This window comes from Scyliorhinus torazame, chromosome 2, assembly GCF_047496885.1.
Source record: "Scyliorhinus torazame isolate Kashiwa2021f chromosome 2, sScyTor2.1, whole genome shotgun sequence".
NCBI classification, from domain to species: domain Eukaryota; kingdom Metazoa; phylum Chordata; class Chondrichthyes; order Carcharhiniformes; family Scyliorhinidae; genus Scyliorhinus; species Scyliorhinus torazame.
The window spans coordinates 44344328-44371203 of NC_092708.1; the positions used below are offsets into that span (position 1 = coordinate 44344328).

At 47.6% G+C, this 26876-nt stretch overlaps 1 protein-coding gene across 1 annotated transcript in view; it reads right to left on the minus strand.

The window, feature by feature from the left end:
- Positions 1–2657: 2657 nt before the first annotated feature.
- The window catches only part of LOC140387839 (protein mono-ADP-ribosyltransferase PARP14-like), a 209652-nt gene continuing 185433 nt past the window's right edge, over positions 2658–26876 (minus strand). The window contains 4 exon segments of the mRNA XM_072471037.1: positions 2658–3359; positions 5382–5556; positions 8272–8417; positions 20579–21184. Of these exon segments, the coding sequence (XP_072327138.1) occupies positions 3058–3359; positions 5382–5556; positions 8272–8417; positions 20579–21184 (1229 nt within the window). The 3' untranslated portion in view covers positions 2658–3057.

Genomic DNA, 26876 nt, shown 5'->3' on the forward strand with positions numbered 1-26876 from the left:
GGAGATGGGGGGAATTAGGGATGAAATAGGAGCTACGGTGCGGAGAGCAGGGAAGATAAACGAGGTGTTTAAGACCTTTTACGAGAGACTATATAGGTCCCAACCCCCGGAGGGAAAAGAGGAGATGCGGCAGTTTTTGGACCAATTAAGGTTCCCGAGGGTGGAGGAGCAGGAGGTGGAAGGCCTGGGGGCGCCGATTGGGGTGGACGAGGTTACCAAAGGGCTGGGGAACATGCAGGCAGGGAAGGCCCCGGGACCAGATGGGTTCCCGGTGGAATTCTATAGAAAATATGTGGACTTGTTGGCCCCGCTGCTGGTAAGGACCTTTAACGAAGCCAGAGAAGGGGGGACCCTACTCCCAACAATGTCGGAGGCGACGATATCGCTAATCTTGAATCGGGATAAAGATCCGCTGCAGTGCGGGTCCTATAGGCCTATATCACTGCTAAATGTGGACGCCAAGTTGCTAGCAAAGGTGCTGGCAACGAGGATAGAGGATTGTGTCTCGGGGGTGGTGCACGAAGACCAGACAGGGTTCGTAAAGGGGAGACAACTAAATGTCAACGTGCGACGGCTATTAGGGGTGATAATGATGCCCCCAGCAGAGGGGGAGGCAGAGATAGTGGCGGCAATGGATGCAGAGAAGGCATTTGATAGGGCGGAGTGGGAGTATCTATGGGAGGTGCTGAGGAGGTTTGAGTTCGGGGACGGGTTTGTCAGCTGGGTTAAACTCCTCTATGGGGCCCCAACGGCAAGTGTGGTCACAGGTCGGCAAAGGTCGGAGTATTTTCGACTACACAGGGGAACAAGACAGGGATGCCCGTTGTCCCCATTACTGTTCGCGCTGGCAATTGAACCACTGGCCATAGCGCTGAGAGACTCCAGAAAATGGAGAGGGGTGATTAGAGGGGGAGAGGAACACCGAGTGTCACTCTACGCGGATGACCTTCTGCTGTATGTGACGGACCCAGTGGGGGTGGATGACAGAGGTCATGCAGATATTGAGGGAGTTTGGAGATTTTTTGGGATATAGGCTTAACATGGGAAAGAGTGAGCTTTTTGTGATACACCCTGGGGACCAGAGTAGAGGGATAGATGGCCTACCGCTAAGGAGAGTGGAAAGAAACTTCCGATACCTGGGGATTCAGATAGCCAGGAGCTGGGGAACCTTACACAGACTCAATCTGACACGGCTGGTGGAACAAATGGAAGAGGATTTCAAAAGGTGGGACATGCAGCCGCTGTCACTGGCGGGCAGAGTGCAGCTAATTAAGATGATGGTCCTCCCTAGGTTCCTATTTGTGTTCCAATGTCTCCCTATACTGATCACTAAGGCCTTCTTTAAAAAAATAGATAGGAGCATCACGAGCTTCGTGTGGGCAGGGAAGGCCCCGAGGGTAAGGAGGGGGTTCCTACAATGTAGCAGAGACAGAGGGGGACTGGCGTTGCCGAATTTGGGCGACTACTACTGGGCCGCCAACGTGGCGATGATTCGTAAATGGATGATAGAGGGAGAGGGAGCGGCGTGGAAAAGGTTGGAGATGAAGTCCTGCAAAGGGACGAGTTCAAAAGCGCTGGTGACGGCGCCACTACCGCTCTCCCCAAAATAATTTACCACGAACCCAGTGGTGGCGGCAACATTAAGTATCTGGGGGCAATGGAGGCGACAGAGGGGTGTGCTGGGAGCCTCGGTGTGGTCCCCGATCAGGAACAACCATAGGTTTGCCCCAGGGAGACTGGACGGAGGATTCCAGAGCTGGCACCGGGTAGGAATCAGGAGAGTGGGAGATTTATTCATAGACGGGACGTTTGCGAGCTTGGGAGCGCTTGAGGAAAAGTATGAGCTGCCCGGGGAAATTTCTTTAGATATATGCAGGTGAGAGCTTTCACGAAACAACTGGTGAGGGAGTTTCCGCTGCTCCTGACACAAGGGATCCAGGACAGGGTGCTTTCGGGGGTGTGGGTCGGGGAGGGCAAAATGTCAGAGATATACCGGGAGATGAGAGAAGAGGGGGAGGAGCTGGTGGGCGAACTGAAGGGAAAATGGGAAGAAGAGCTCGGGGAGGAGATTGAGGAGGGTTTGTGGGCTGATGCCCTAAGCAGGGTAAATTCCTCTTCCTCGTGTGCCAGGCTTAGCCTGATCCAATTTAAGGTGCTGCATAGAGCACACATAACGAGAGCAAGGTTGAGCAGGTTCTTCGGAGTGGAGGACAAGTGTGGGAGGTGCGGGGGAAGCCCGGCGAACCACACACATATGTTTTGGTTGTGTCCGGCACTGGAGGGGTATTGGAGGGGAGTGACGGGAGTGATCTCGAAGGTGGTGAAGGTCCGGGTCAAGCCAGGCTGGAGGTTAGCTATATTTGGAGTAGCGGATGAGCCGGGAGTGCAGGAGGCGAAAGAGGCCGATGTCGTGGCCTTTGCGTCCCTAGTAGCCCGGCGTAGGATTTTACTCATGTGGAAGGAAGCAAAACCCTCCGGACTGGAGGCCTGGATAAACGATATGGCGGGGTTCATAAAACTAGAGCAGATTAAGTTTGCGCTGAGAGGATCAGCTCAAGGGTTCACCAGACGGTGGCAACCGTTCCTCGACTACCTAGCGGAACGTTAGAGGGAAGATAGATGGCCAGCAGCAGCAACCCAGGGGGGGGGGGGTAAATTGTTTGGGTTTTTGGAGGGGGAGAGGGGGCGGGGGGGAGTATTACTTTGTGGTATTTGGTTAGTTTCCCCTGTTAGTTAAACAATGTTATATTGCAGTTATCATGTTACCTTTTTTTTGATTTGTAAGGGAAAAAATTGTGTTTGAAAACTTTAATAAAATATATATATTCTTTAAAAACATCCTAGAAGATAACTCATTGTTCAGAAGCAAGACACACTTTTTCCATTTTCTAAGGTTATGCTATTTCACCTCAGGTTGTAAACAGTGCCCTCTGGCAGCCTATCACGTGAGAGCAACCTGAACAGATCGCTAAAGACTGCAATTTGTAGAATGTTAGCGAGATCAGAAATACGGATGAAATTTGGACAGGTTGCAATTTGAACACAATTGCCTTTGATTCACGCTATCCTTGTTTTAAACGTTATTAAGTATTCTGGATAAGCTCCGTCATCGCAAAAAATAACAAAAATAAAAGGCTTTGTTACGTCATCCACTGCGCAGTCACAAAGGTCTGCTGAATCTATCTGTGCATTTACTGGTGCTGGTTCCAGCATATCTTGTACCCCTCTGCATTTCTTCGCAGTAATCACTCGTGCCTGGTAGATGTATTTGCACCCATCAGAATCAGGGTTGGAGTACTTGTTGCCGCATGAATACGAGGCATTCAAGGCAAAGTAAGTTCCTTTTCCAAAGTAAGTAGCTGTAACGTACAAAAAATATATTACAATGTATTATCAGATATTAATTGAAGCGGTTGGTTGAACTGACAGTCTGCTGACCTCCACTACTGCTAAAAAGATGTAAAAATCCACAGAGACCACGATAAATAGAAAATCTGAACTTCCAAATGACCTGGAAATTCAAGCACCAATTTTAGCCATTTTAATGTTGGTCCTATTTGAGTTTTGATTGCAGAACATCATGGGCCAGTTCTCAGAGTTAAGTTGGATTTTGTTATCCCCTCAGCAGCTTTAGAATTAAATTTTTCATGAACATAGGAGCCTTTCATAGAATCAGCGAATTTACAGTGCAGCAGGAGGCCATTCAGCCCACCGGGTCTGCACCGGCCCTTGGAAAGAGCTCCCTACATAAGCCCACACCTCCACCCTATCCCCGCAACCCAGTAAAGCCACCCAATCGTTTTGGACACTAAGGGCAATTTAGCATGGCCAATCCACCTAACCTGCACATCTTTGGACTGTGGGAGGAAACCGGAGCATCCGGAGGAAACCCACGCAGACACGGGGAGAATATGCAGACTCTGCAGAGACAGTTACCCAAGCTGGGAATCGAACCGGGGTCCCTGGAGCTGTGAAGCAACAGTGCTAACCACTATGCTACAATGTCGCCCTTTCTGTGACATCGGCAAGTTGGATTTAGCAGTGTAACCAAGGGGAAGATGAAGATCTAGAATCTGAATTAAATGGGGTCAGCAATAAGAAACTGATGTCACAAATGTAAGGCACAAAGTAGGGGTGGAGGGTTGGGGCATGGGTACGGATGGGGATGGAGGGTGATCAGTGATTACATTTTGGAGCCTTCCTGATTCAGCTTCTGATCACCTTCGATCCAGATCCCAGGCCTGTGATTAATAGGAGTAGATTTCTGGGCAAGTCCAAGTATACAATGGTGAGGTCCATGTCAAAGGGTAATTTATTCATAGTATGTGACCGTCTTTAGCTGGACCAGTATTTGCTGCCTATCCCTATTTGCCCTGGAACTCAGAGGCTTGCTCGGCCATTTCAGAGTCGACCACATTTCTGTGGGTCTGGAGTCACATGTATGCCAGACCAGATAAGGCCATTAGTGTTCCATGATCATCATCAGACTTTTACTTCCAGACTTTTTCTATTGAATTCAAATTTCACCGTCTGTCGTGCTGGGATTCGAACCTGGGTCCCCAGAACATTACCATGGTTCTCTAGATTACTGTAGACAATACCACTACGCCAACACCAACGTTTCTTCCAAGCAGCCATATCTCTGTCCATTGGAAATTTGAACTTGCTGGGTAAGTACTGCGCATGTATGAGAGCCGGTACTTCCTCTGGGTCAGGACGCACAATGGAGATGTTTGCTGTATTTCCATCGGCAGATGGGGGCCAATTTAAACAATTAATTTGGACATGATGCCCAATTGCCTGCTGTTAAAGTGTTACACCAAAAAAAGTGTTCTATCCCTCTGTTCCACAACGGATCGATCACTTTATACCACAAATGGCAACACAATAGCTCTGAATTTTCTGTTACTATGCCACCAGAAATACAAGCTGAAATGAGGAGATTTCCCACCATTAGGTAGGTACTTAATGAAAGAGGGCTGCAAACAACCTATAATCGTGTTTTATTTTCCCAAAAAACTTCTTTAGTTTTAAGACAGGATTAATCATCCTTGCATTTTCATTTGGCTGGATATTACGGGCCTCACTTGCCCCCCCCCCCCCCCCCTCCCCTGGCGATGGTGGTGAGCCTGCCCACTATCCCACCAGCTGCCCCGCAGCTATGCAACACTGGGAGTAGTATTAATTACTTCATGGCGAGACCTCTGCTTCTATCTGGGGCAGAAGTCCCACCTTAGAGAGCCGCTGACTGAACGGATGGTCGAGAGCGCTGCATTCCCAGCAGGACCAGGCAGGCGCGGTGGATACTCTTCGGACCGCAGGCAGTGCTGGCAAAGAGGAACCCGGAGTTCAGAATTTTGGACTATTTGTTAGGTTCTTACCATTTCTCCCACAGAAGCTTCTGTTGAAGCCAGTCTTGTTGACTTTTTGGGAAATTTCCTTTGTTGTTCCATGATAAAGGACCTGCTCAACCTTCAGCCCAGGGTTCTTTCTTCCTGCAGCATCTTTCCTGACAGAATAACTTTGCCAAAGCTTGCGATTCTGAATCCTTTCGATCTAAATGAGAAATTTAAACATCATTAGTTTTTAAAGTAAAAAATAAAGAGACTGATCGTCGTAAGTTAAATTATTTTAATAAAATCCATTCGATATGAAGTGTCACAAAATCATACTGGATAAGGGAGGCAACGTCCGAATGAGCAGGGCTAACAGTTGTGGCTGGGGTAAGGGTGAGCTTGTTTAATCCTGGGGAGGGTGGTGGCGGGGGGAGACGGGCATGGCTCAGTGTGCCCGATAACAACCTATTAAACAGATCAGTGAATATAAAGCCAGGGGACAAGTGGAAAAAATGACTCTTTGTTTTTTAAAATTCTTTAACCAAGTACGGCCATTGCTGGCTAGGACGTCATTTATTGCCCATCCCGAATTAACCTTCGGGAGGTGGTGGTGAGCTGCCTCTTGAACTGCTGCAGTCTATGTGGTGTAGGTACACGCACAGTGCTGTTTGGAAGATAATTCGACCCAGCGACAGTGAAGGAATCATAGAATTATAGAATTTACAGTGCAGCAGGAGGCCATTCGGCCCATCGAGTCTGCACCGGCCCTTGGAAAGAGCACCCTACTCAAGCCCATGCCTCCACCCTACCTCTGTAACCCAGTAAACCCACCTAACCTTTTATGGACGCAAGGGCAATTTATCATGGCCAATCCACGGAACCAAGGAACGGCGATACAGTTTCAAGTCAAGATCATGTGTGGCTTGCCAGGGTACTTGCAGATGGTGATAGAACCATAGAATTCCTACAGCGCAGAAGGAGGCCATTCGGCCCATCGAGTCTGTACCAACCCTCTGAAATAGCAGGCTACCTTGGTTCACCCATTCCCTCTCCCTTCCATAATCCCACCTAACCTTGGACACTACGGGGCAATTTATCATGGCCAATCCCCCTAGCCTGCATATCTTTGGACTGTAGGAGGAAACCGGAGCACCCGAAGGAAACCCACACAGACATGGGGAGAAAGTGCAAACTCCACACAGTCACCCAAGGCTGGAACTGAACCCGGGTCCCTGCCGCTGTGAGGCAGCGGCGCTAACCGCTGTGTCACCATGCCGACCACCATGACGATGTTCCCATAGATCTGCTGCCCTTGTCCTTCCAGGTGGTCGAGGCTACAGGTTTGGAAGGTGCTGTCTAAGGAGTCTTGGTGAGATGCTGCAGTGCACCTACAAGGTGGTACGTGCCTTGTGTGTCAATGGTGAAGAGAGTGAATGTTTGTGGATCCAGTGGGCTGCTTTATCCTCAAATTTTAAAAAATTCTTTCATGGAATGTGGGCATCAATGGCTGGGCCTGCATTTAGCCCATCAGTAATTGCCCTTGAACCGACTGGTAGGCTATTTCAGAGGGCACTTACGAGTCAACTTTATTGATGTGGATCTGGAGTCACATGTAGGCCAGACTATGTAAGGATGCCAGATTTCCTTCCAGATGGGTTTTTATATAAATTGACAATGGCTTAGATTTCAAATTCAAATTTCACTTTCTGTCATGGTGGGATTTGAACCACTACATTGGGCCTCTGGATTACTGGTCCAGTGACAATACCACTTCGCCACTGCCTCCCTGTGAATAAGCTGTTGTTGCAGCTGGACTATCCTGGCAAGTGGAGAATATTCCATCACGCTCCTGACTTGAGCATTATAGGTGGTGGACAGGCTTTATGGAGTCAAGAGGTCAGTTATTTGCTACAGAGCTCCCAGCCTTTGACCTCTGCCTGTAGCCACAGTATTTATTACGATGGTCCAGTACAGTTTCTGGTCAATGGTACTCCCCAGGATGTTGATAGTTGTGGATTCACTGATGGTAATGCCATTGAATGTCAAGGGGCAATGGTTAGATTCTCTCTTGTTGGAGATGGCCATTGGCTGGCACTTGTGTGGGGCGAATGTTGCTGGTCATTTATGAGCCCAAGCCTGAATGTTGTCCAGGTCTTGCTGCATATGGACGTGGAATGCTTCATTATGTGAGGATTCACAGATGGTGCTGGACATTGTGCAACAAACATACCCACGTCTGACCTTATGATGGAGGGAAGGTCATTGATGAAGCAGCTAACAATGTTTGGGTCGAGGACACTACCCTGAGGAAATCCTGCAGTAATGTTGTGGGACTGAGATGATAGACCTCCAACAATCACAAACATCTCCCTCTGTGCTAGGTCCCGCCTCTTGGCACTGCCCCTGATACTCTGGCACTGCCAGGCTGCTAAGGTGCAGGGGCAGTGCTCCCCCCCATGTCCTCAACAACCCGGGGTTAATATGGCCTCCAAGCACCACCAGTTTGGTCATCACATCTAGTGTCCATTTGTGGAAACCAGTCGTGATTCCCGCCGGTGCCACGCCACACCAATAGGCGGGAACATAGCACGTTCCCGGAATACTTGGCATCAAGCCGACTTTGCATATTAAAAACTATGTAAATGCATGGTAACCTGGTTCACGCCCTCGCTGAGCTCTCCCGGGACTTACCCGACACAGCAGGATTTGGGCAACGTAAGTCGCCCCCAAGAGTTTTAAAATATACTATAAATAGAGAAATGAATGGGTCTCGCATCAGAATTACATATATTCTGCCAACCTTATCTATCAATTTGTATTTTTAATCTCTAGCATGTGATACCTCATTGGTCGCGATCTTAACAGTTTTCCGCGCAGGATAAAGTTGAATAACAAGCAAAACCATATAAAGTCAAATTTTAATGCCCACGTGTACCTTGACTATGTCAACAATTGTCTTGTCGCAAGATTTTCTGAACGTCTCTGCTACATCTTTGTATTCTGTGGTACCAGACTGGAGAACGACCATTAAAACCTCCTGATTTTTCATGTTCGTCCAATTTTTTGGGAGTTCAAACATAGCTGGAATGTAAAATAGGAGCAAATCCAGTGAGTAAGCACATTTCAACTAAAGTTAACTTCAAGGTTTCACTTTTAATTTGTAAATGATTTGACGTTGCAAATCAGTTTAGTTTGGATACCTGCTTTGCTTGGTGTTGGCGGGGGCGGGGGGTTGCAGTGCCTGTTTATTTACTGATGGGGGGAGGTTGCCCCTCTGTATTCAAGGATTGGGGATGCTCCCCTCTCTTCAAATATTAACTAAAACGTTACAGTGAAAGCGATTCAGCCCTAACTCCGTTTGCCGCAATGCAAACGTTTGGGGCCATTACTCAAAATGTCAAGAAGAAACAAGTTGGAACTTCCTTTTGGCAACTGAAAATAATTGAACAAAAGCTTCCAGATATCAGGCTGTTGTTCCAGTCTATTGGGCAGAATTCTGATGGCATTGGGACTCTGTTCCTGCTGGCAGTGCACTCACCGGGTTTCCCGGCTGTGTGGGGTGGTTTCAATGGGTAATCCCATTGTCAAGCGGTGGGAAGGGACAATCCTGCCGCCAGCGAACGACGCGCTGCGAGAAACACATCATAGAATCATAGAATTTACAGTGTAGAAGGAGGCCATTCAGCCCATCGAGTCTGCACCGACCCTTGGAAAGAGCACCCTACCTAAGCCCACATCCTCACCCTATCCCCATAACCCCACAAAACCTTTTTCCACAGTAAGGGCAATTTAGCATGGCCAATCCACCTAACCTGCACATCTTTGGACTGGAGGAAACCGGAGCACCCGGTGGAAACCTACGCAGACACGGGGAGAAAGTGGAAACTCCACACAGACAGCGACCCAAGCCGGGAATCGATCCTGGAACCCTGGAGCTGTGAAGCAACTGTGCTACTGTGCCCCCATATAGCTGGGGGACCGGAGAGTCCCACGCATTACTTAAGCTTGACTGCTTGTATTCACAGCTGTTTTTGGCATCCTTTAACGATTTATTATTTTTCCCCCTACTTTCTTCAATCTTAAAATAAGTAATAACATTTTTTTAAAAACATAAACAAAATTTTGAAACAAAAGGGGCTGGTTTAGCACAATGGGCTAAACAGCTGGCTTGTAATGCAGAACAATGCCAGCAGCGCGGGTTCAATTCCCGTACCGGCCTCCCCGAACAGGCGCTGGAATGTGGCGACTAGGGGCTTTTCACAGTAACTTCATTGAAGCCTATTTGTGACAATAAGTGATTATTATTATATTATTATTCCACTGATGATATTTTTAAGATCATAACATGGTAGCACCAACCATTTCGCCAACTCAATCTCAGACCTTCAGTGTTGATCTTAACCACATGCTTATGACGTTAGTTTGAGATTTTAATTAGGGTAGTGAAGGCTAAGAAGGAGTTCCTGTGATTGAAAAGAAATTTGGACAATGTGATGATAAACTCTTCAGATGGTTGAGCTAAGATTTTCTTCATTTAATAAGCCTGGACTAAATGTGAATCAGGCCACAGCATAAAAGCCAAAATGCAAAATCAACTCTGAAGTGAGGGTGTTACGGGATTTGGGAGAAGAAATTGAGAGTTGAGGTTAAAGAAGCTGCCATGAATAAATGCTGGAGAAAGCTAAATGAGCTCAATGGCCTGCATTGCTTTATTTTTTGCGGAAAGCCGCACTCCCTGACGTCAGTTCCACTGTTTTGAGCCACGCTCGTTTTTCCTGTTTTCGTGACCCGTCTCGAAATATCTGTTTTTGTGTTCAGGTTTAGTATTTTAGATTCCTCCCTGGTTTGCCTCTTTCCAGAATGACAAGTATTTCCTAATGAGTAAACACTCTCTGACACTTTGAATCAGTCTGAAGACACCTCTCTATAATTTCTGCAAAAGTTAAACATTTCACTGTGCTTCCCTGTCGAGAACCATGCAAAGCATTCCAGATGTTGCCTGACCAAAGGATGGTACTGTTTAACCATGAAGTGTTTCAACTTGCAGTCTGTAGGTTTTACGATCAGTGCTCTCTGTTACTCTGTGACCGGACATTTTAAATGTCAAGTCCGATTTTCTTTCAACTTTGCCATTAACTTTGCATGATTCATGTTACCGTGGTCTAAATGGTGTTAAAAACCAAGTTCACTCACAGAGAATGAGCCAGCTTAGTTGGATATGAAAAGTTCAAGCTCTATCTGCTCAGGTATCCATTAAATTCATATGCATGTACATTTAATATATATTTGATTGGCAACCATTTTTAGTGTTTACAAGAAACATTCTTTTTTTTAAAAAAAATATTTTATTCAAAATTTTTGGCCAACCATGTCAGTACATTGTGTATCTTTAACACAGTAATATAACAATATAAATAACAATGGCCAGTTTTAAGCAAGAAATAAATAATATATAAACAACATCGAAATTAAAAAAACAAAACTAAATGGCAACTGCCTTGTCTCAAATAAATACTCTCCAAAAATACAATTTAGCAGTCCAATATACAATTACCTATAAGAACAACCTATACATATTATACATATACACTAACATCCCTGAGAGTCCTTCTGGTTCCTCCCCGCCCCCTTCTCCCCCCCCTGGGTTGCTGCTGTCTTCTTCTTTTCCATTCCCTCTATCTTTCTGTGAGGTATTCGACGAACGGTTGCCACCGCCTGGTGAACCCTTGAGCCGATCCCCTTAGGACGAACTTAATCCGTTCCTACTTTATAAACCCTGCCATGTCATTTATCCAGGTCTCCACATCCGGGGGCTTGGCTTCCTTCCACATCAACAGTATCCTGCGCCGGGCTACTAGGGACGCAAAGGCCAAAACATCAGCCTCTTTCGCCTCCTGCACTCCCGGCTCTTCCGCAACCCCGAATATAGCCAACCCCCAGCTTGGTTCGACCTGGACCCCCACCACCTTCGAAAGCACCTTTGTCACCCCCACCCAAAACCCCTGTAGTGCCGGACATGACCAGAACATGTGGGTGTGATTCGCTGGGCTTCTCGGGCATCTCGCACACCTATCCTCTACTCCAAAAAATTTACTGAGCCGTGCTCCAGTCATATGCGCCCTGTGTAACACCTTAAATTGTATCAGGCTTAGCCTGGCACACGAGGACGATGAGTTTACCCTACTTAGGGCATCAGCCCACAGCCCCTCCTCAATCTCCTCCCCCAGCTCCTCTTCCCATTTCCCTTTCAGCTCATCTACCATAATCTCCCCCTCGTCCCTCATTTCCATATATATGTCTGTTACCTTACCGTCCCCCACCCATGTCTTTGAGATCACTCTGTCCTGCACCTCCTGCGTCGGCAGCTGCGGGAATTCCCTCACCTGTTGCCTCGCAAAAGCCCTCAGTTGCATATACCGGAATGCATTCCCTTGGGGCAACCCATATTTTTCGGTCAGCGCTCCCAGACTTGCAAACGTCCCATCTACAAACAGATCTCTCAATTGTGTTACTCCTGCTCTTTGCCATGTTCCAAATCCCCCATCCATTCTCCCCGGAGCAAACCCATGGTTATTTCTTATCGGGGACCACACCGAGGCTCCCGTCTTACCCCTATGCCGTCTCCACTGCCCCCAGATTTTCAGAGTAGCCACCACCACCGGGCTTGTGGTGTATTTCTTTGGTGAGAACGGCAACGGCGCCGTCACCATAGCTTGTAGGCTAGTCCCCCTGCAGGACGCCCTCTCCAATCTCTTCCACGCCGCTCCCTCCTCTTCTCCCATCCACTTACATACCATTGAGATATTGGCGGCCCAGTAGTACTCACTTAGGCTCGGTAGTGCCAGCCCCCCCCTATCCCTACTACGCTGCAGAAATCCCCTCCTCACTCTCGGGGTCTTCCCGGCCCACACAAAACTCATGATATTCTTCTCAATCCTTTTGAAAAAAGCCTTCGTGATCACCACCGGGAGGCACTGAAACACAAAAAGGAACCTCGGGAGGACCACCATTTTAATCGCCTGCACCCTCCCTGCCAGTGACAGGGATACCATGTCCCATCTCTTGAAGTCCTCCTCCATCTGTTCCACCAACCGCGTCAAATTTAACCTATGCAATGTACCCCAATTCTTGGCTATCTGGATCCCCAAGTAGCGAAGGTCCCTTGTTACCTTCCTCAGCGGTAAGTCCTCTATTTCTCTGCTCTGCCCCCCTGGATGCACCACAAACAACTCACTTTTCCCCATGTTCAGTTTATATCCTGAAAATTCTCCAAACTCCCCAAGTATCTGCATTATCTCTGGCATCCCCTCCGCCGGGTCCGCCACATACAACAACAAATCGTCCGCATACAGAGATACCCGGTGTTCTTCTCCTCCCCTGAGTACTCCCCTCCGCTTCCTGGAACCCCTCAGTGCTATTGCCAGGGGCTCAATCGCCAGTGCAAACAATAATGGGGACAGAGGACATCCCTGCCTCTTCCCTCTATGGAGCCGGAAATATGCAGACCCCCGTCCATTCGTGACCACGCTCGCCATCGGGGCCCTATACAGCAGCTGTACCCATCTAATATACTCCTCTCCAAAGCCAAATCTCCTCAACACCTCCCACAAATAATCCCACTCCACTCTATCAAATGCTTTCTCGGCATCCATCGCCACCACTATCTCCGCTTCCCCCTCTGGTGGGGGCATCATCATTACCCCTAGCAGCCTCCGTATATTCGTATTCAGCTGTCTCCCCTTCACAAACCCAGTTTGGTCCTCATGGACCACCCCCGGGAAACAATCCTCTATCCTCATTGCCATTACCTTGGCCAAAATCTTAGCGTCTACATTCAGGAGGGAAATAGGCCTATAGGACCCGCATTTCAGCGGGTCTTTTTCTTTCTTTAGGAGAAGCGATATCGTTGCCTCTGACATAGTCGGGGGCATCTGTCCCCTTTCCCTCGCCTCATTAAAGGTTCTCATCAGTAGCGGGGCGAGCAAGTCCATGTATTTCCTGTAAAATTCAACTGGGAATCCATCCGGTCCCGGAGCCTTCCCCGCCTGCATGCTCCTAATTCCTTTCACTACTTCCTCCATTTCGATCTGTGCTCCCAGTCCCACCCTCTCCTGCTCCTCCACCTTAGGAAATTCCAGCTGGTCCAGAAAACACATCATTCTCTCCTTCCCATCCGGGGGCTGTGCTTCATATAACCTTTCATAGAATGCCTTGAACACTCCATTCACTCTCTCCGCTCCCCGCTCCATCTCTCCCTCCTCATCCCTCACTCCCCCTATTTCCCTCGCTGCTCCCCTTTTCCTCAATTGGTGGGCCAGCAACCTGCTCGCCTTCTCCCCATATTCGTATTCTACACCCTGTGCCTTCCTCCACTGTGCCTCTGCAGTACCCGTAGTCAGCAAATCAAATTCTACGTGTAGCCTTTGCCTTTGCCTGTACAGTCCCTCCTCCGGTGCCTCCGCATATTGCCTATCCACCCTCAGAAGTTCTTGCAGCAACCACTCCCCGTTCCCTGATCTCCTGCTTTCCTTTATGTGCCCTGATTGATATCAGCTCCCCTCTAACCACTGCCTTCAGCGCCTCCCAGACCACTCCCACCTGGACCTCCCCATTATCATTGAGTTCCAAGTACTTTTCAATACACCCCCTCACCCTAGGACACACCCCCTCATCCGACATTAGTCCCATGTCCATTCTCCAGGGTGGACGCCGTTCTTTTTCCTCCCCTATCTCCAAGTCCACCCAATGTGGAGTGTGATCCGAAATAGCTATGGCCGTATACTCCGTCCCCCTCACCTTCGGGATCAGCGCCCTTCCCAAAACAAAAAAGTCTATTCGCGAATAAACTTTGTGGACATAGGAGAAAAACGAAAATTCCTTACTCCGAGGTCTACTAAATCTCCATGGGTCTACTCCTCCCATCTGCTCCAGAAAGTCTTTAAGCACCTTGGCTGCTGCCGGCCTCCTTCCAGTCCTGGACCTCGATCTGTCCAGCCCTGGTTCCAGCACCGTGTTAAAATCTCCACCCATTACCAACTTCCCCACCTCTAGGTCCGGGATACGTCCTAACATGCGCCTCATAAAGTTGGCATCATCCCAGTTCGGGGCATATACGTTCACTAAGACCACCGCCTCCCCCTGTAATTTTCCACTCACCATCACGTATCTGCCCCCACTATCCGCCACTATGGTCTTTGCCTCAAACATTACCCGCTTCCCCACTAATATAGCCACCCCCCTGTTTTTCACATCTAGCCCCGAATGAAACACCTGCCCCACCCATCCTTTGCGTAGTCTAACCTGGTCTATCAGTTTCAAATGCGTCTCCTGTAACATAACCACATCTGCCTTAAGTTTCTTTAGGTGTGCGAGTACCCGTGCCCTCTTTATCGGCCCGTTCAGCCCTCTCACATTCCACGTGATCAGCCGGGTTGGGGGGCTCTTTACCCCCCCCTTGTCGATTAGCCATCCCCTTTTACCCAGCTCCTCACCCGGTTCCCACTCAGATGTGTCCCCCCCAGGCGATGCCCCCCCGCCCTGCCCACCCCACCCCATACCAGCTCCCCCTTCTCCCCAGCAGCAGCAACCCAGTAAATCCCCCCCTCCCACCCCCCCCCCCGCTAGATCCCCCACTAGCGTAGTTACACCCCCCATGTTGCTCCCAGAAGTCAGCAAACTCTGGCCGACCTCGGCTTCCCCCCGTGACCTCGGCTCGCACCGTGCGACGCCCCCTCCTTCCTGCTTCCCTATTCCTGCCATAATTATCATAGCGCGGGAACAAAGCCCGCGCTTCCCTTTTGGCCCCGCCCCCAATGGCCAACGCCCCCAACTCCTCTACCTCCCTTCCTCCCTCCTGTGGAAGAGAGAAAAGTTACCGGGTTGCAGGATTAACAACATAAAAATCATCTCTCCCCCCTTTTTCCCCCCTCTTCGCCCCCCATATTCGCCCCACCACTTTGTCTCGAACGTTCTTTTTTAATAACCCACTCATTCCAATTTCTCTTCCACAATAAAAGTCCACGCCTCATCCGCCGTTTCAAAGTAGTGGTGCCTCCCTCGATATGTGACCCACAGTTTTGCTGGCTGCAGCATTCCGAATTTAATCTTTTTATGCAGCACCGCCTTGGCCCGATTAAAGCTCGCCCTCCTTCTCGCCACCTCCGCACTCCAGTCTTGATATACGTGGATCACCGCGTTCTCCCATCTACTGCTCCGAGTTTTCTTTGCCCATCTTAGGACCGTCTCTCTGTCCTTAAAACGGAGGAATCTCACCACTATGGCTCGAGGAATTTCTCCAGCCCTCGGTCTTCACGCCATAACTCGATAGGCTCCCTCCACCTCCAGCGGACCCGTCGGGGCCTCCGATCCCATCAACGAGTGCAGCATCGTGCTCACATATGCCCCGACGTCCGCCCTTTCTGTACCTTCAGGAAGACCAAGAATCCTTAAATTCTTCCTCCTCGCATTATTCTCCAGCACCTCCAGCCTTTCCACACATCGTTTATGGTGTGCCTCGTGCATCTCCGTCTTCACCACCAGGTCCTGTATATCGTCCTCGTTCTCGGCAGCCTTTGCCTTCACGACCCGAAGCTCCCGCTCCTGGGTCTTTTGCTCATCTTTTAGCCCTTCAATCGCCTGTAATATCGGGGCCAACAGCTCCTTCTTCATCTCCTTTTTAAGCTCTTCCACGCAGCGTTTCAAAAACTCGTGTTGTTCAGGGCCCCATGTTAAACTGCCACCTTCCGACGCCATCTTGGTTTTTGCTTGCCTTCCTTGCCGCTGCTCTGAAGGATCCACCGCAATCCGGCCACTTTCCTCTCCTTTTTCCATCCGTATCCAGGGGGGATTCCCTTCTGGTTTACCGCACAGAGCTTTTAGCCGTTAAAATTGCCGTTGGGGCTCTTATTAAGAGCCCAAAAGTCCGTTCCACCGGGAGCTGCCGAAACGTGCGACTTAGCTGGTCATCGCCGCACCCGGAAGTCCACAAGAAACATTCTTTAGTTTATTTTCATTTTCCAAGATATTTCTCAGTCTAGCACTAAGGCAAAATACTGTGGAAGCTGGGAATCTAAACGAAAATCAGAAAATACAGGAAATACTCAGCAGGCCGGGGAGCAACTGCGAATAGAGAAACAGAGATAAAGGGTGGGATTTTCCTCGCAACAGCAGTCAACCATAGGTCGGTTGGTGGGATCTTCTGATCCCTTCATTGTCAAAGGGGTTTTCTGTTGAATGCGCCCCTCGCCACGGGGAAACCCACAATCAACAGGACTATTAGTTCCCCGCCAGCATGAACGGCCGGGAAATTCCCGCCAAAGTATTTTGTATTTATTTCTCACTTTCCCTGGCTAAAACTGGGCAACATGGATGTTACTCAATTTCTTACCTTCCAATGTGCAGCACGGTAGCACAAGTGGTTAGCACTGTGGTTTCACAGCGCCAGGGTCCCAGGTTCGATTCCCCGCTGGGTCACTGTCTGTGCAGAGTCTGCACGTTCTCCCCGTGTCTGCGTGGGTTTCCTCCGGGTGCTCTGGTTTCCTCCCACAGTCCAAAGACGTGCAGTTTAGGTGGATTGGCCATGCTAAATTGCCCTCAGTGACCAAAAAAGGTTAGGAGGGGTTATTGGGTTACGGGGATAGGGTGGAAGTGAGGGCTTAAGTGGGTTGGTGCAGACTCGATGGGCCGAATGGCTTCCTTCTGCACTGTATGTTCCATGACATTTAACTGTTCTTATCCATCACTATAAATTCCAAAAATTGTCCCAATCTTCTTGCAGGACTTTTGATAGACTCGTCAGTTTTGACCTCTTCATCACTACTTCTTCCTATTTTAGTGCCAACCAGTAAACCAGTAACTTGAACAATTTCCGTTGAGCTAATTTCAGATCAGTGCGTAGAAGCAACATTGTTCTCTGGATGTTTCTCCCCACTCACTTACCAGACATCATTCTTCTAACCAGTACCCACCCTTTCTCGTCTTTCAGCTAATATATTTTTTATCACCAGGCTTTGTTGCTCCTCAGATTTTGGGGGCCACCTGAATTAAATGGCTGCGTGCCACCTTCTATTAGATCAGTCAACCCAGCAGCTCGAGGGAGTTGGGAGTTGCCAGATCCAGCAGTTCAGTAATTTTTAGAGCACTGCTTGTGGGCCAGCAGTAGACAAGCTTTCCCCAGCCTCTCCTTTTGCTTTGATCACCCATATTCCTTCCAATACAATGATCAGCCTGCCCCTCATAATCTTTTAAAAATTCTTTTACAGAATGTGGGCGTCGCTGGCTAGGCCAGCATTTATTGCCCATCCCTAATTGCCCTTGAGAAGTTGGTGGTGACTGCCTTTTTGAACTGCTGTACTGTTAGGGAGGGAGTTCCAGGAATTTGACCCAGCAACAGTGAAGAAACGACGATATAGTTCCAAGTCAGAATGGTTAGTAGCTTGGAGGGGAACATGCAGACGGTGGTATTCATATACATCTGCTGCCTTCTTCAAGAGGGTAGAAGTCATTGATTTGGAAGCTGCTGATCAAGGAGCCTTGGTGAGCTGCTGCAGTGCATCTTATAGACCATACACACTGCTGCCACTGTGCGTTAATGGTGCATGGAGTGGATATTAAAGATTGGTAGATGGGGTGCCAATCAAGCAGATTGCTTTGTCCTGGATGGTGTCAAGTTTCTTGAGTGGTTTTAGAGCTATATCTGGGATAGTGGAGAGTATTCCATCACACCCCTGACGTGTGCCTTGTAGGTGGTGGATAGTATTTGGGGAGTCAGGGGGTGAGTTAGGCTTTGAGTCAGGAACGACCAGCCTCTCATCTGCTCTTGTAGCCACAGTGGTCATATGGGTGGTCCAGTTCAGCTTCTGGCCAATGGTAGCCCCCAGGATGTTGATAGTGAGGGACTCAGTGATGGTAATGCCATTAAATATCATGGGGAAATGGGTGGATTTATCTTCTCTTTTTGGATATGGTCATTTCCTGGTGCTTACGTGGTGCAAATGTTACTTGGCACTTATCAGCCCAAATCTGACTGTCACCCAGGTCTTGCTGCATATGGGCACAGACTGTATCAGTATCTGAGTATGCAATTATCAGTGAACATCCCCGTTTTGACCTTATGATGGAGGTCATTGATGAAGCAACTAAAGATAGCTGGGCCTAGAACACAACCCTGAGTAATTCCTGAATTGATGTCCTGAGACTGAGATGATTGACCTCCAACAAGCACATTTATCTTCCTTTGCGCTAGGTGTGACTACAGCTTCCCCCACTCCCCAAATTCCCATTGACTTCAGTTTGGCTAACTCTCCTTGATATCATATTCAGTCAAATTCTGCCATGACATCAAGGGCCATCACTCTCACCCCTGGAATTTATCTCTTTTGTTAATGTTTGGACTAAGTCTGCAATGAGATCAAAAGCTGAGTGGCACTGGCGGACCCCGAACTGAGCAACAGTGAGCATGTTGTTGCTGAGTAGGTGTTGCTTGAAAGCACTGTGATTGCCCTATACATCATTTTTGCTGATGAGCGAGAATAGACTGATGGGACGGTGATTGTTTGGGTTGGACTTGGCCTGCTTTTGTGGACAAGACAGTTTTCCGGGTAGATGCCAGTGTTGTGGTTTTACTAGAGCAGCTTGGCTAAGGGAACAGCTGGCTTTAGAGCAAAAGTCTTCAGCAGTATTGCTGCAATGTTATCAGGGCCCATATCTTTTGTGATGTCCAGTGCCTTCAGCCATTTTTTGATATCAGATGGAATGAATGAAATACTGGCACCTGTAATACTGGGGGTTAAGGAGGAGACTGAGATGGGCTCTGCTTGGCATTTCTAGCTGAAGATTGCTGCAAAAGCTTCAGCTTTCCCATCATTGAGGGTGGGAATATTTATTGAGCCTCCTGTTAGTTGTTTAACTGTCCACCATTATTCACGTCTGGATGTGGCAGGACTGCCAAAGTTAAATCTGATCCATTGGTTGTGGGTTCGCTTAGCTCTGTCTATTGCTTGCTGATTTAATTGTTTGGCGTGCGTGTAGTCCAGTGTTGTAGCTTCACCAGGTCGGCACCTCATTTTTAGGTATGCCTGGTGCTGCTCCAGGTGTATCCTCTTGCACTCTGCGTCAAACCAGGGCTGATTCCCTGGCTTGGTAGTAATGGTAGAGTGGGGAATATGCCAGGCCATGAGGTTATAGATTGTAACTGGAAACAATTCTGCTGCTGCTGATGGCGCACAGCACCTTATGGAGGCACAGCTTTGAGTTGCTAGATTTGTTCAAAATCTATCCCATTTGACACAGTAGTAGTGACATAGAACATAATGGAGGGTATTCGCAATATAAAGACGGGACTTTGCCTCCACAGGGATTGTGCGGTGGTCACCCCTACCCATACTCTCACCGCAGATGCATCTGCAGTAGGCAGGCTGTTGAGGATGTGGTCAAGTAGGCTTTTCCCTCTTGCTGGCTTCCTCAACACAGGCTGCTGACTCCGTCTAGTAGCTGGATCCTTTAGGCCTCGGCCAACTCAGTCAGTAGTGGTGCTACCAAGCCACTCTAGGTGATGAACATCAAAGTCCCCCACCCGGGGTACATGTTATGCCCTTGCCACCTTCAGTGCTTCCCCGAAGCGGTGCTCAACACAGAGGAGTACTGATTCACCCGCTGAATCTTGAACCATCATCACAATCAGTCCCTTCCCCCACTTTGCTACCAATCCCCATAATGGTTCCCTTAATTTGTTCCTCTCTTGCTGACTCGTTGACTTAAGCAACAGTACAGTTTCGCAGGGTCAGGTAGATTTCCAATACCTTCTCCTTGTCTTCTTTAATTAAATCAGCGTATAGTGTATCTGTAAATTGTTCAATATTATAGTCAAACCCAATCCAGTCCACACTCAAAGTTCAACATGCCATTACTTTCCATCTAGGATCACTTGACAGAGGTGATGGGTGGACACACAAAGTTAATCTTTGCTCTTTTATGCAGCAACGCCTGTCCCCGGAATTTGGGTGGGTCTTTGATGGCGCAGCCTGTAGCCCTACTTCACTTCCAGCAGTGCGGTAACTAAACCATGGCTTCTAAGCTTCTAACATTAGCCTTGCGCATAAAGAGCCAGGAACTCGCTATTATTCAAAATGCAATCTTAATGAAAATGAATGACAAAGCTAAAGGAATTTAAGAAACTTCCGAATGATGGATACACAGGCTCCTAAGTTAACTTCTTAAAAAAGCAATCATTCATTTTGACATACCTGCTTCAAGATGTCTTCTCTTAATATCCATTACATTTCCTTTTGAATCTTTTTCTTGCATCTTGTTAAAGTCAAAAGTGCACAATTCGCCATTTTTCTTGCAAACTAAGGTTTTCTTTTTGTCCTGGTAAGCTTTCTCAAGGTTGTAGTTTAAAGATTGGTCATATGACTGATCTGCTTCCCCATTCACAAACTCCCACTGGACAGATTTCTTCAACTGGGTCTCTTCTTGCTTTCTGTCCTCTCTTCCTTTGGCAGCCTGGAGCATGGAGTTTAATTCCACAATGGACTCCAGAATGTCGGCATTGTGTCCATCTATGGTTATTTTCGTTTTATCAATTTCAACTTTCAGTTGATGTTTCTCACAGAGATCCACGATCTGTTGTCTTTCGTCACCCGAGAAGAAGGCTGTATATTCACTGCTTATAACCCTGCTTCCACAGTTCTCTTTAATGAGTGATTTGATAGCCTTCTGAGTCTCAGCAATGCCATTCTTTGTTATGCCATGTACCTCAGCTATTCCAATCAAATGCTTTGCTGCCCTCATAATGATTGGATAAACAGGCTGGACTGCATGAACTGGTTTCACCGGAAGAACCATTGGTGCTGAAAAAAAAATTAAATTAAATTTACATTCACAAAGATAGATCCAAAACAATATTTGCGTGCATACTTTCTGGCAAATACTTCCATTGCGGAAAAATGTATCAATACTGGAAATTTAAGAATAAGTACAGAACATATGATTTTAAAGAAGAACGCCCTGGCGACTAATGCCACTTTATCTAGTCTCCTGGGAAGGCTGCACAACCATGTTAGCTCTCCCTCTCATCTACAAAAATCTTAATGATAATCTTTATTAGTGTCACAAGTAAACTCACATTAACACTGCAATGAAGTCACTGTGAAAATCCCCTAGTCGCCACACTCCGGCGCCTTTTTGGGTACACTGAAGAAGAATTCAGAATGTCCAATTCACCTAACAAGCATGTCTTTCGGGACTTGTGGGAGGAAACCGCAGCACCCGGAGGAAACCCACACAGATGCGGGGAGAATGTGCAGACTCCGCACAGAGAGTGACCCAAGCCGGTAATCGAACCCGGGTCCCTGGCGCTGTGAGGCAACAATGCTAACCACTGTGCGGCTGAAGAGTAACAGAAACTCTGGGAAAAGTTCTATAAATCTCGTTTACAACACCTTTCCTCAATTTCTACAGTCCTTCTGTTGAAGCAACCTCGAATTAACGGGAGAAACACTGTTAAAATGCACTCTCTAGGTGAAGCACACAGGAAATCGATAAGTGTTTAATAACTATAAACTTTTAAAAGAATTTATTGTATCTTGATAGCCCAGCTACTCAAATGTCAGCAGCCACTTTAATTTTTATAATGCTGTGATTCAAACACAAAAATAAACAAGCAATTTGACTTTGGTTAAAAAAAGAATTTTCATACATTTTGGTTCTGCGCACTCACTCACTTTGTATTCCTTCTTTCTTGTCTTTACTGGTGTTATTTGCTTTAAATTTAGCTCTATTTTATTTTTCCAATTTGTCTTTCTGATTCTTTCTACGTAAGTCATCCTTGGAGTCTGGGTATGCCAAAGCACACAAGCTGAACCATGGTTCTATAAAACCTAATTAAGTATACCCCGCCCCCTCCGAAAAAGCAATCCGAACCTCTCCAATTCAGATGGAGTTACATGGAGATCCTGCAATACAGAACATGCAGAAATGTCCAAATGCCTACAGGATGATTCATTATTGACAATAAACAGTGCCCCTTCAGAATATACCAGACATGAATTTGGCTGACAGAATGAAAATATCAGTAGATTTGGGCCCAGAATAGACAGAAATTTCTACCATCACGGTATACTTTTCAAGTGGAGAATATGTAATAAAAATGGGCAGTGTTAATGTACGCCTACTTGTGACAATAATAAAGATTATTCTTAATATCACACTTTGACTTTGATATAAGTTGTAATATAATAATCTTTATTAGTGTCACAAGTAAGCTTACATTAACACTGCAATGAAGTTACTATGAAAATCCCCTAGTCACCACATTCCGGCATCTGTTTGGGTACACTGAGGGAGAATTCAGAATGTCCAATTCACCTAACAGCATGGGCGAAATTCTCCTACCCGCCCCGCCACATTTCTGCGCCGATCGGCCGGCGGGAGTCTCCGTAACACCGGCCGGTCAATGGGGTTTCCCATTGTGGGGCAGCCTCACGCCGTCGGGAAACCCCAGGGCGCCGGCAGAACGGAGACTCCCGCCGGCGGAGAATGACGCCCCATGTCTTTCAGGACTTGGGGGAGGAAACTGGAGCGCCTGGAGGAAACCCACACAGACACGGGGAGAACGTACAGACTCCGCACAGACAGTGACCCAAGCCGGGAATCGAACCGGGATCCCTGGCACTGTGAAGCAACAGTGCTAACCACTGTACTACCGTGCCACCCATCCAGCCCAGAATGACAAGGCAACCTTCTTATCTTTCTGTAGATTTTTCGATGAGACTTTGTCCCAGAAGTTTAGTCAAACATTAGGCCTTTAAGCTCTCACCCTTACACACACTCACCCACTCCCCATGTTGCATAGATGCCAGCTCATGCCGGTCAATTTCCCCCACCCATTCCCAATGGAGCTTCATACCCTACATGACAACCATTTCCCTCTACCTACCTCCATGATCCCTTGCAGCCTCATACCAACTAAATGTCAACCCATGCCAAGCCACCCACCATGATTTGCCCTTAAATCCTCCATCAAATCACCCAAAACCACCAGTGGTAAAGCTTTTGGAGCCATGCTGTGATTAAATAAAATAAAGCTCTAAATATCTGATAAAAATTTCATGATTTGACAGGGTATACAGGGTAAGGTAGTATCAAAAACGGGAGTGGGGGAAGGGAATGTCTTGGAAATTTATAAAGAGCTCATGGAGTGGGAGGGAACCCAGATAGGGGAGGTAAAGTGCAAGTGGGAAGATGAGCTGGGTAAGGAGCTAGAGGCAGGACTGTGGGAGGATGCTCTGAGTAGAGTCAACATATCCTCATCATTTGCCAGGCTCAGCCTGAGACAATTCCAGCTGGTTCACCAGGCACACATGACGGTGGCCCGGATGAGCAGATTTATTGAAGGGGTGGAGGACAGGTGTGGGAGATGTGCGAGAGGGACCACGAATCATGTCCACATTTTGGGTATGTCCGGGGATTTTGGCAGGGGTTTGCGGATGTCATGTCCACGGTGCTAAAGACGAGGGTGGCGCCGTGTCCAGAGGTGGCAACTTTTGGAGTGTCAGAAGAACCGGGAGACCAGGGCACGAGAGAGGTTGGAGTTTGGCCTTTGTCTGCTTGGTAGCCCGGAGACAGATCCTATTAGCGTGGGGGGACTCGGTGCCCCCAAAATCGGTGGTATGGGTTAGCGACATGGCTGGGTTTCTCAGGCTTGAGAAAATTAAGTTCGCCCTAAGAGGATCAATGTTAGGGTTCGTCCGGAAGTGGCAGCCGTTTATCGACTTCTTCTGGGAAATCTAAACTGTTAGCAGATACAATAGGACAGTGTTTTTCAAACTTTTTTTCCGGGGACCCATTTTAACCAACCAGCCAACCTTCGGGACCCAACCTGGCCGACCTTCGCGACCCACACCAGCCGATCTTCGTGACCCACGCGGCCGACCTTTGCAACTCACGCCGGCCGACCTTCGTGGCCCACGCCGGCTGACCTGCACAACCCACCATTTTCTCTTACCTTGTTTGTTGCTGACAAAAATGGAGGACATGGCTTTGGGTCCCTTTGGCCCCAATGGTCCCTTTGTCCCTCTGGTCCCTTTGGGCCCCGAACTTGTAAACAAAAAGACTGCGACCGTATAAAAAAAATGTGGCCACACTGCATGCGTGCCCGATCATCCGCCGAATTTTAAAAATATGTTCGTGGCCATTTTGAAGGTCGCTTTCAGCCGGCATAGTTAAAATCCGGCGCTGTTGTATGCGGATTTGCGCGATCGGGAGCGCAGCGACGAACGGCTCCGCGACCTTCCTGACACCCGCCCGCAACCCACCCGTGGGTCGTGCCCCCGAGTTTGACAATGCCTGCAATAGGAGGTGGGAGGGGTTAGGGTACCGGGGGAGGGGGGGGTAGGGGGAGTTAGTGCAGTTTAGTTGAGGCGGGATCAACGAGAGAAGGTGGTGGGACTGGGGAATTGTGTGTATAAGCCAGAAGAACATAAGAACTAGGAGCAGGAGTAGGCCATCTGGCCCCTCGAGCCTGCTCCACCATTCAATGAGATCATGGCTGATCTTTTGTGGACTCAGCTCCACTTTCCAGCCCGAACACCATAACCTTAATCCCTTTATTCTTCAAAAAACTATCTATCTTTATCTTAAAAACATTTAATGAAGGAGCCTCTACTGCGTCACTGGGCAAGGAATTCCATAGATTCACAACCCTTTGGGTGAAGAAGTTCCTCCTAAACTCAGTCCTAAATCTACTTCCCCTTATTTTGAGGCTATGCCCCCTAGTTCTGTTTTCACCTGCCAGCGGAAACAACCTGCCCGAATTTATCCTATCTATTCCCTTCATAATCTTATATGTTTCTATAAGATCCCCCCATATCCTTCTAAATTCATGTTGGCTGGGTATGGTTGTTGGTTGGGGGGGTGTTATTTACTGAGGTATGTTTACATTTGCATTTGTTGTTATAAAATCAGAACTGCCTTAATAAAATGTTTTCAAAAAAAAAATTTCACTATCTGAAAAAACATTTAGTTTTAAGAATGCATTCATGGGATGTGGGTATTGTTGGCTGGGCCAGCATTTATTGTCCGTCCCTTAAGGCATTTATGAGTCAACCATGTTGGCGTGGATTTGGGGTCACATGTAGGCCAGACCAGGTAAGGATGACAGATTTCCTTCCATATAGGACATTAGTGAACCAGAAGGGTTTTAACAAAAATCAACAATGTCATAGTCATCATTAGACTTTTAAAAACAGACTTATTGAATTCACATTTTACCAACTACCATGGTGGGATTCGAACCAGGGTTCTTAGAGCATTACTCTGGGTCTCTGGATTACTCCTTGCCTTCCCTCAAGCCATTCAAAACATTTAAATTCCCTCAAAGATAACCCCTTATAAGAGAAACAGATGTATCATAACTCAACATGCTAATCCTTTAATAATGTCTTTGTGCTGTCAATCAAACTTTGAAGTTCCAACTCCCTTCTGAGATAATGATAGGTTATGTAAATCAGCTAAGCATAAACAATAATTCCCTGCTGGGTCACTCTGTGCGGAGTCTGCACGCTCTCCCCGTGTCTGCATGGGTTTCCTCCAGGTGCTCCGGTTTCCTCCCATAGTCCAAAGACGTGCAGGTTAGGTGGATTGGCCATGATAAATTGCCCTTAGTGACCAAAAAAGGTTAGGAGGGATTATTGGGTTACGGGGTCAGGGTGGAAGTGAGGGCTTCAGTGGGTCGGTGCAAACTCGATGGGCCGAAGGGCCTCCTTCTGCACTGTATGTTCTATGTTCTATGTAATATAATGATAACTATGTTAATGCCAACAATCAGCTGCAATAACTGCTAGAATATATGTTTTATCTTTCACTGACACAGGCCACCTATTTTTTTAAAGGCTGGGGGATTTAAATAACTTTTCAACTTGGCAGTTTTATGGACCTTCATGAGCACTCTAAAGATTGAATTCACATTTCACCAACTGCCATGGTGGGATTCGAACCAGGGTTCCGGTAATCTTTGGATTACTCCTTGCCTTCCCTCAAGCCATTCAAAACATTTAAATTCCTTCAAAGATAAACCCTTATAAGAGAAACAGATGTATCATAACTCAACCCATCCTTCGACATAAGGTGAGGTGCAAATTGGGTTTGAGTTCACTGCTCAGTTCAAATGGCCCTACGAGTTTGATTTCCTGCCTGTATGAGTCATGTGCCCGCCACTCTTTCATTTACCAGCAAAATTGGATCTGTTGGAAATGTGGGCAGGTCTTCCAGATCCAGGTCCCATCTGCCATTTTAGACGGTGTCTCCATGACTCCACAAAGGCCCAGGCCTCAGTGTCAATTTACACATGTATGATGGTGCCCTCCACCTACACCTCACCACCACATCTACTGACCCCCTCCACTGACTACATTGCCAAACTGCTTGTCCGGTGACCAGTACTACATGAGTAGAAATGCCCTCTTACTAAATATTGGGAATCGTGGCCTTTGGTCTATGCCACGAACTCCATTCCCTAGTCACTGAATCCATCCCTTTCACAAG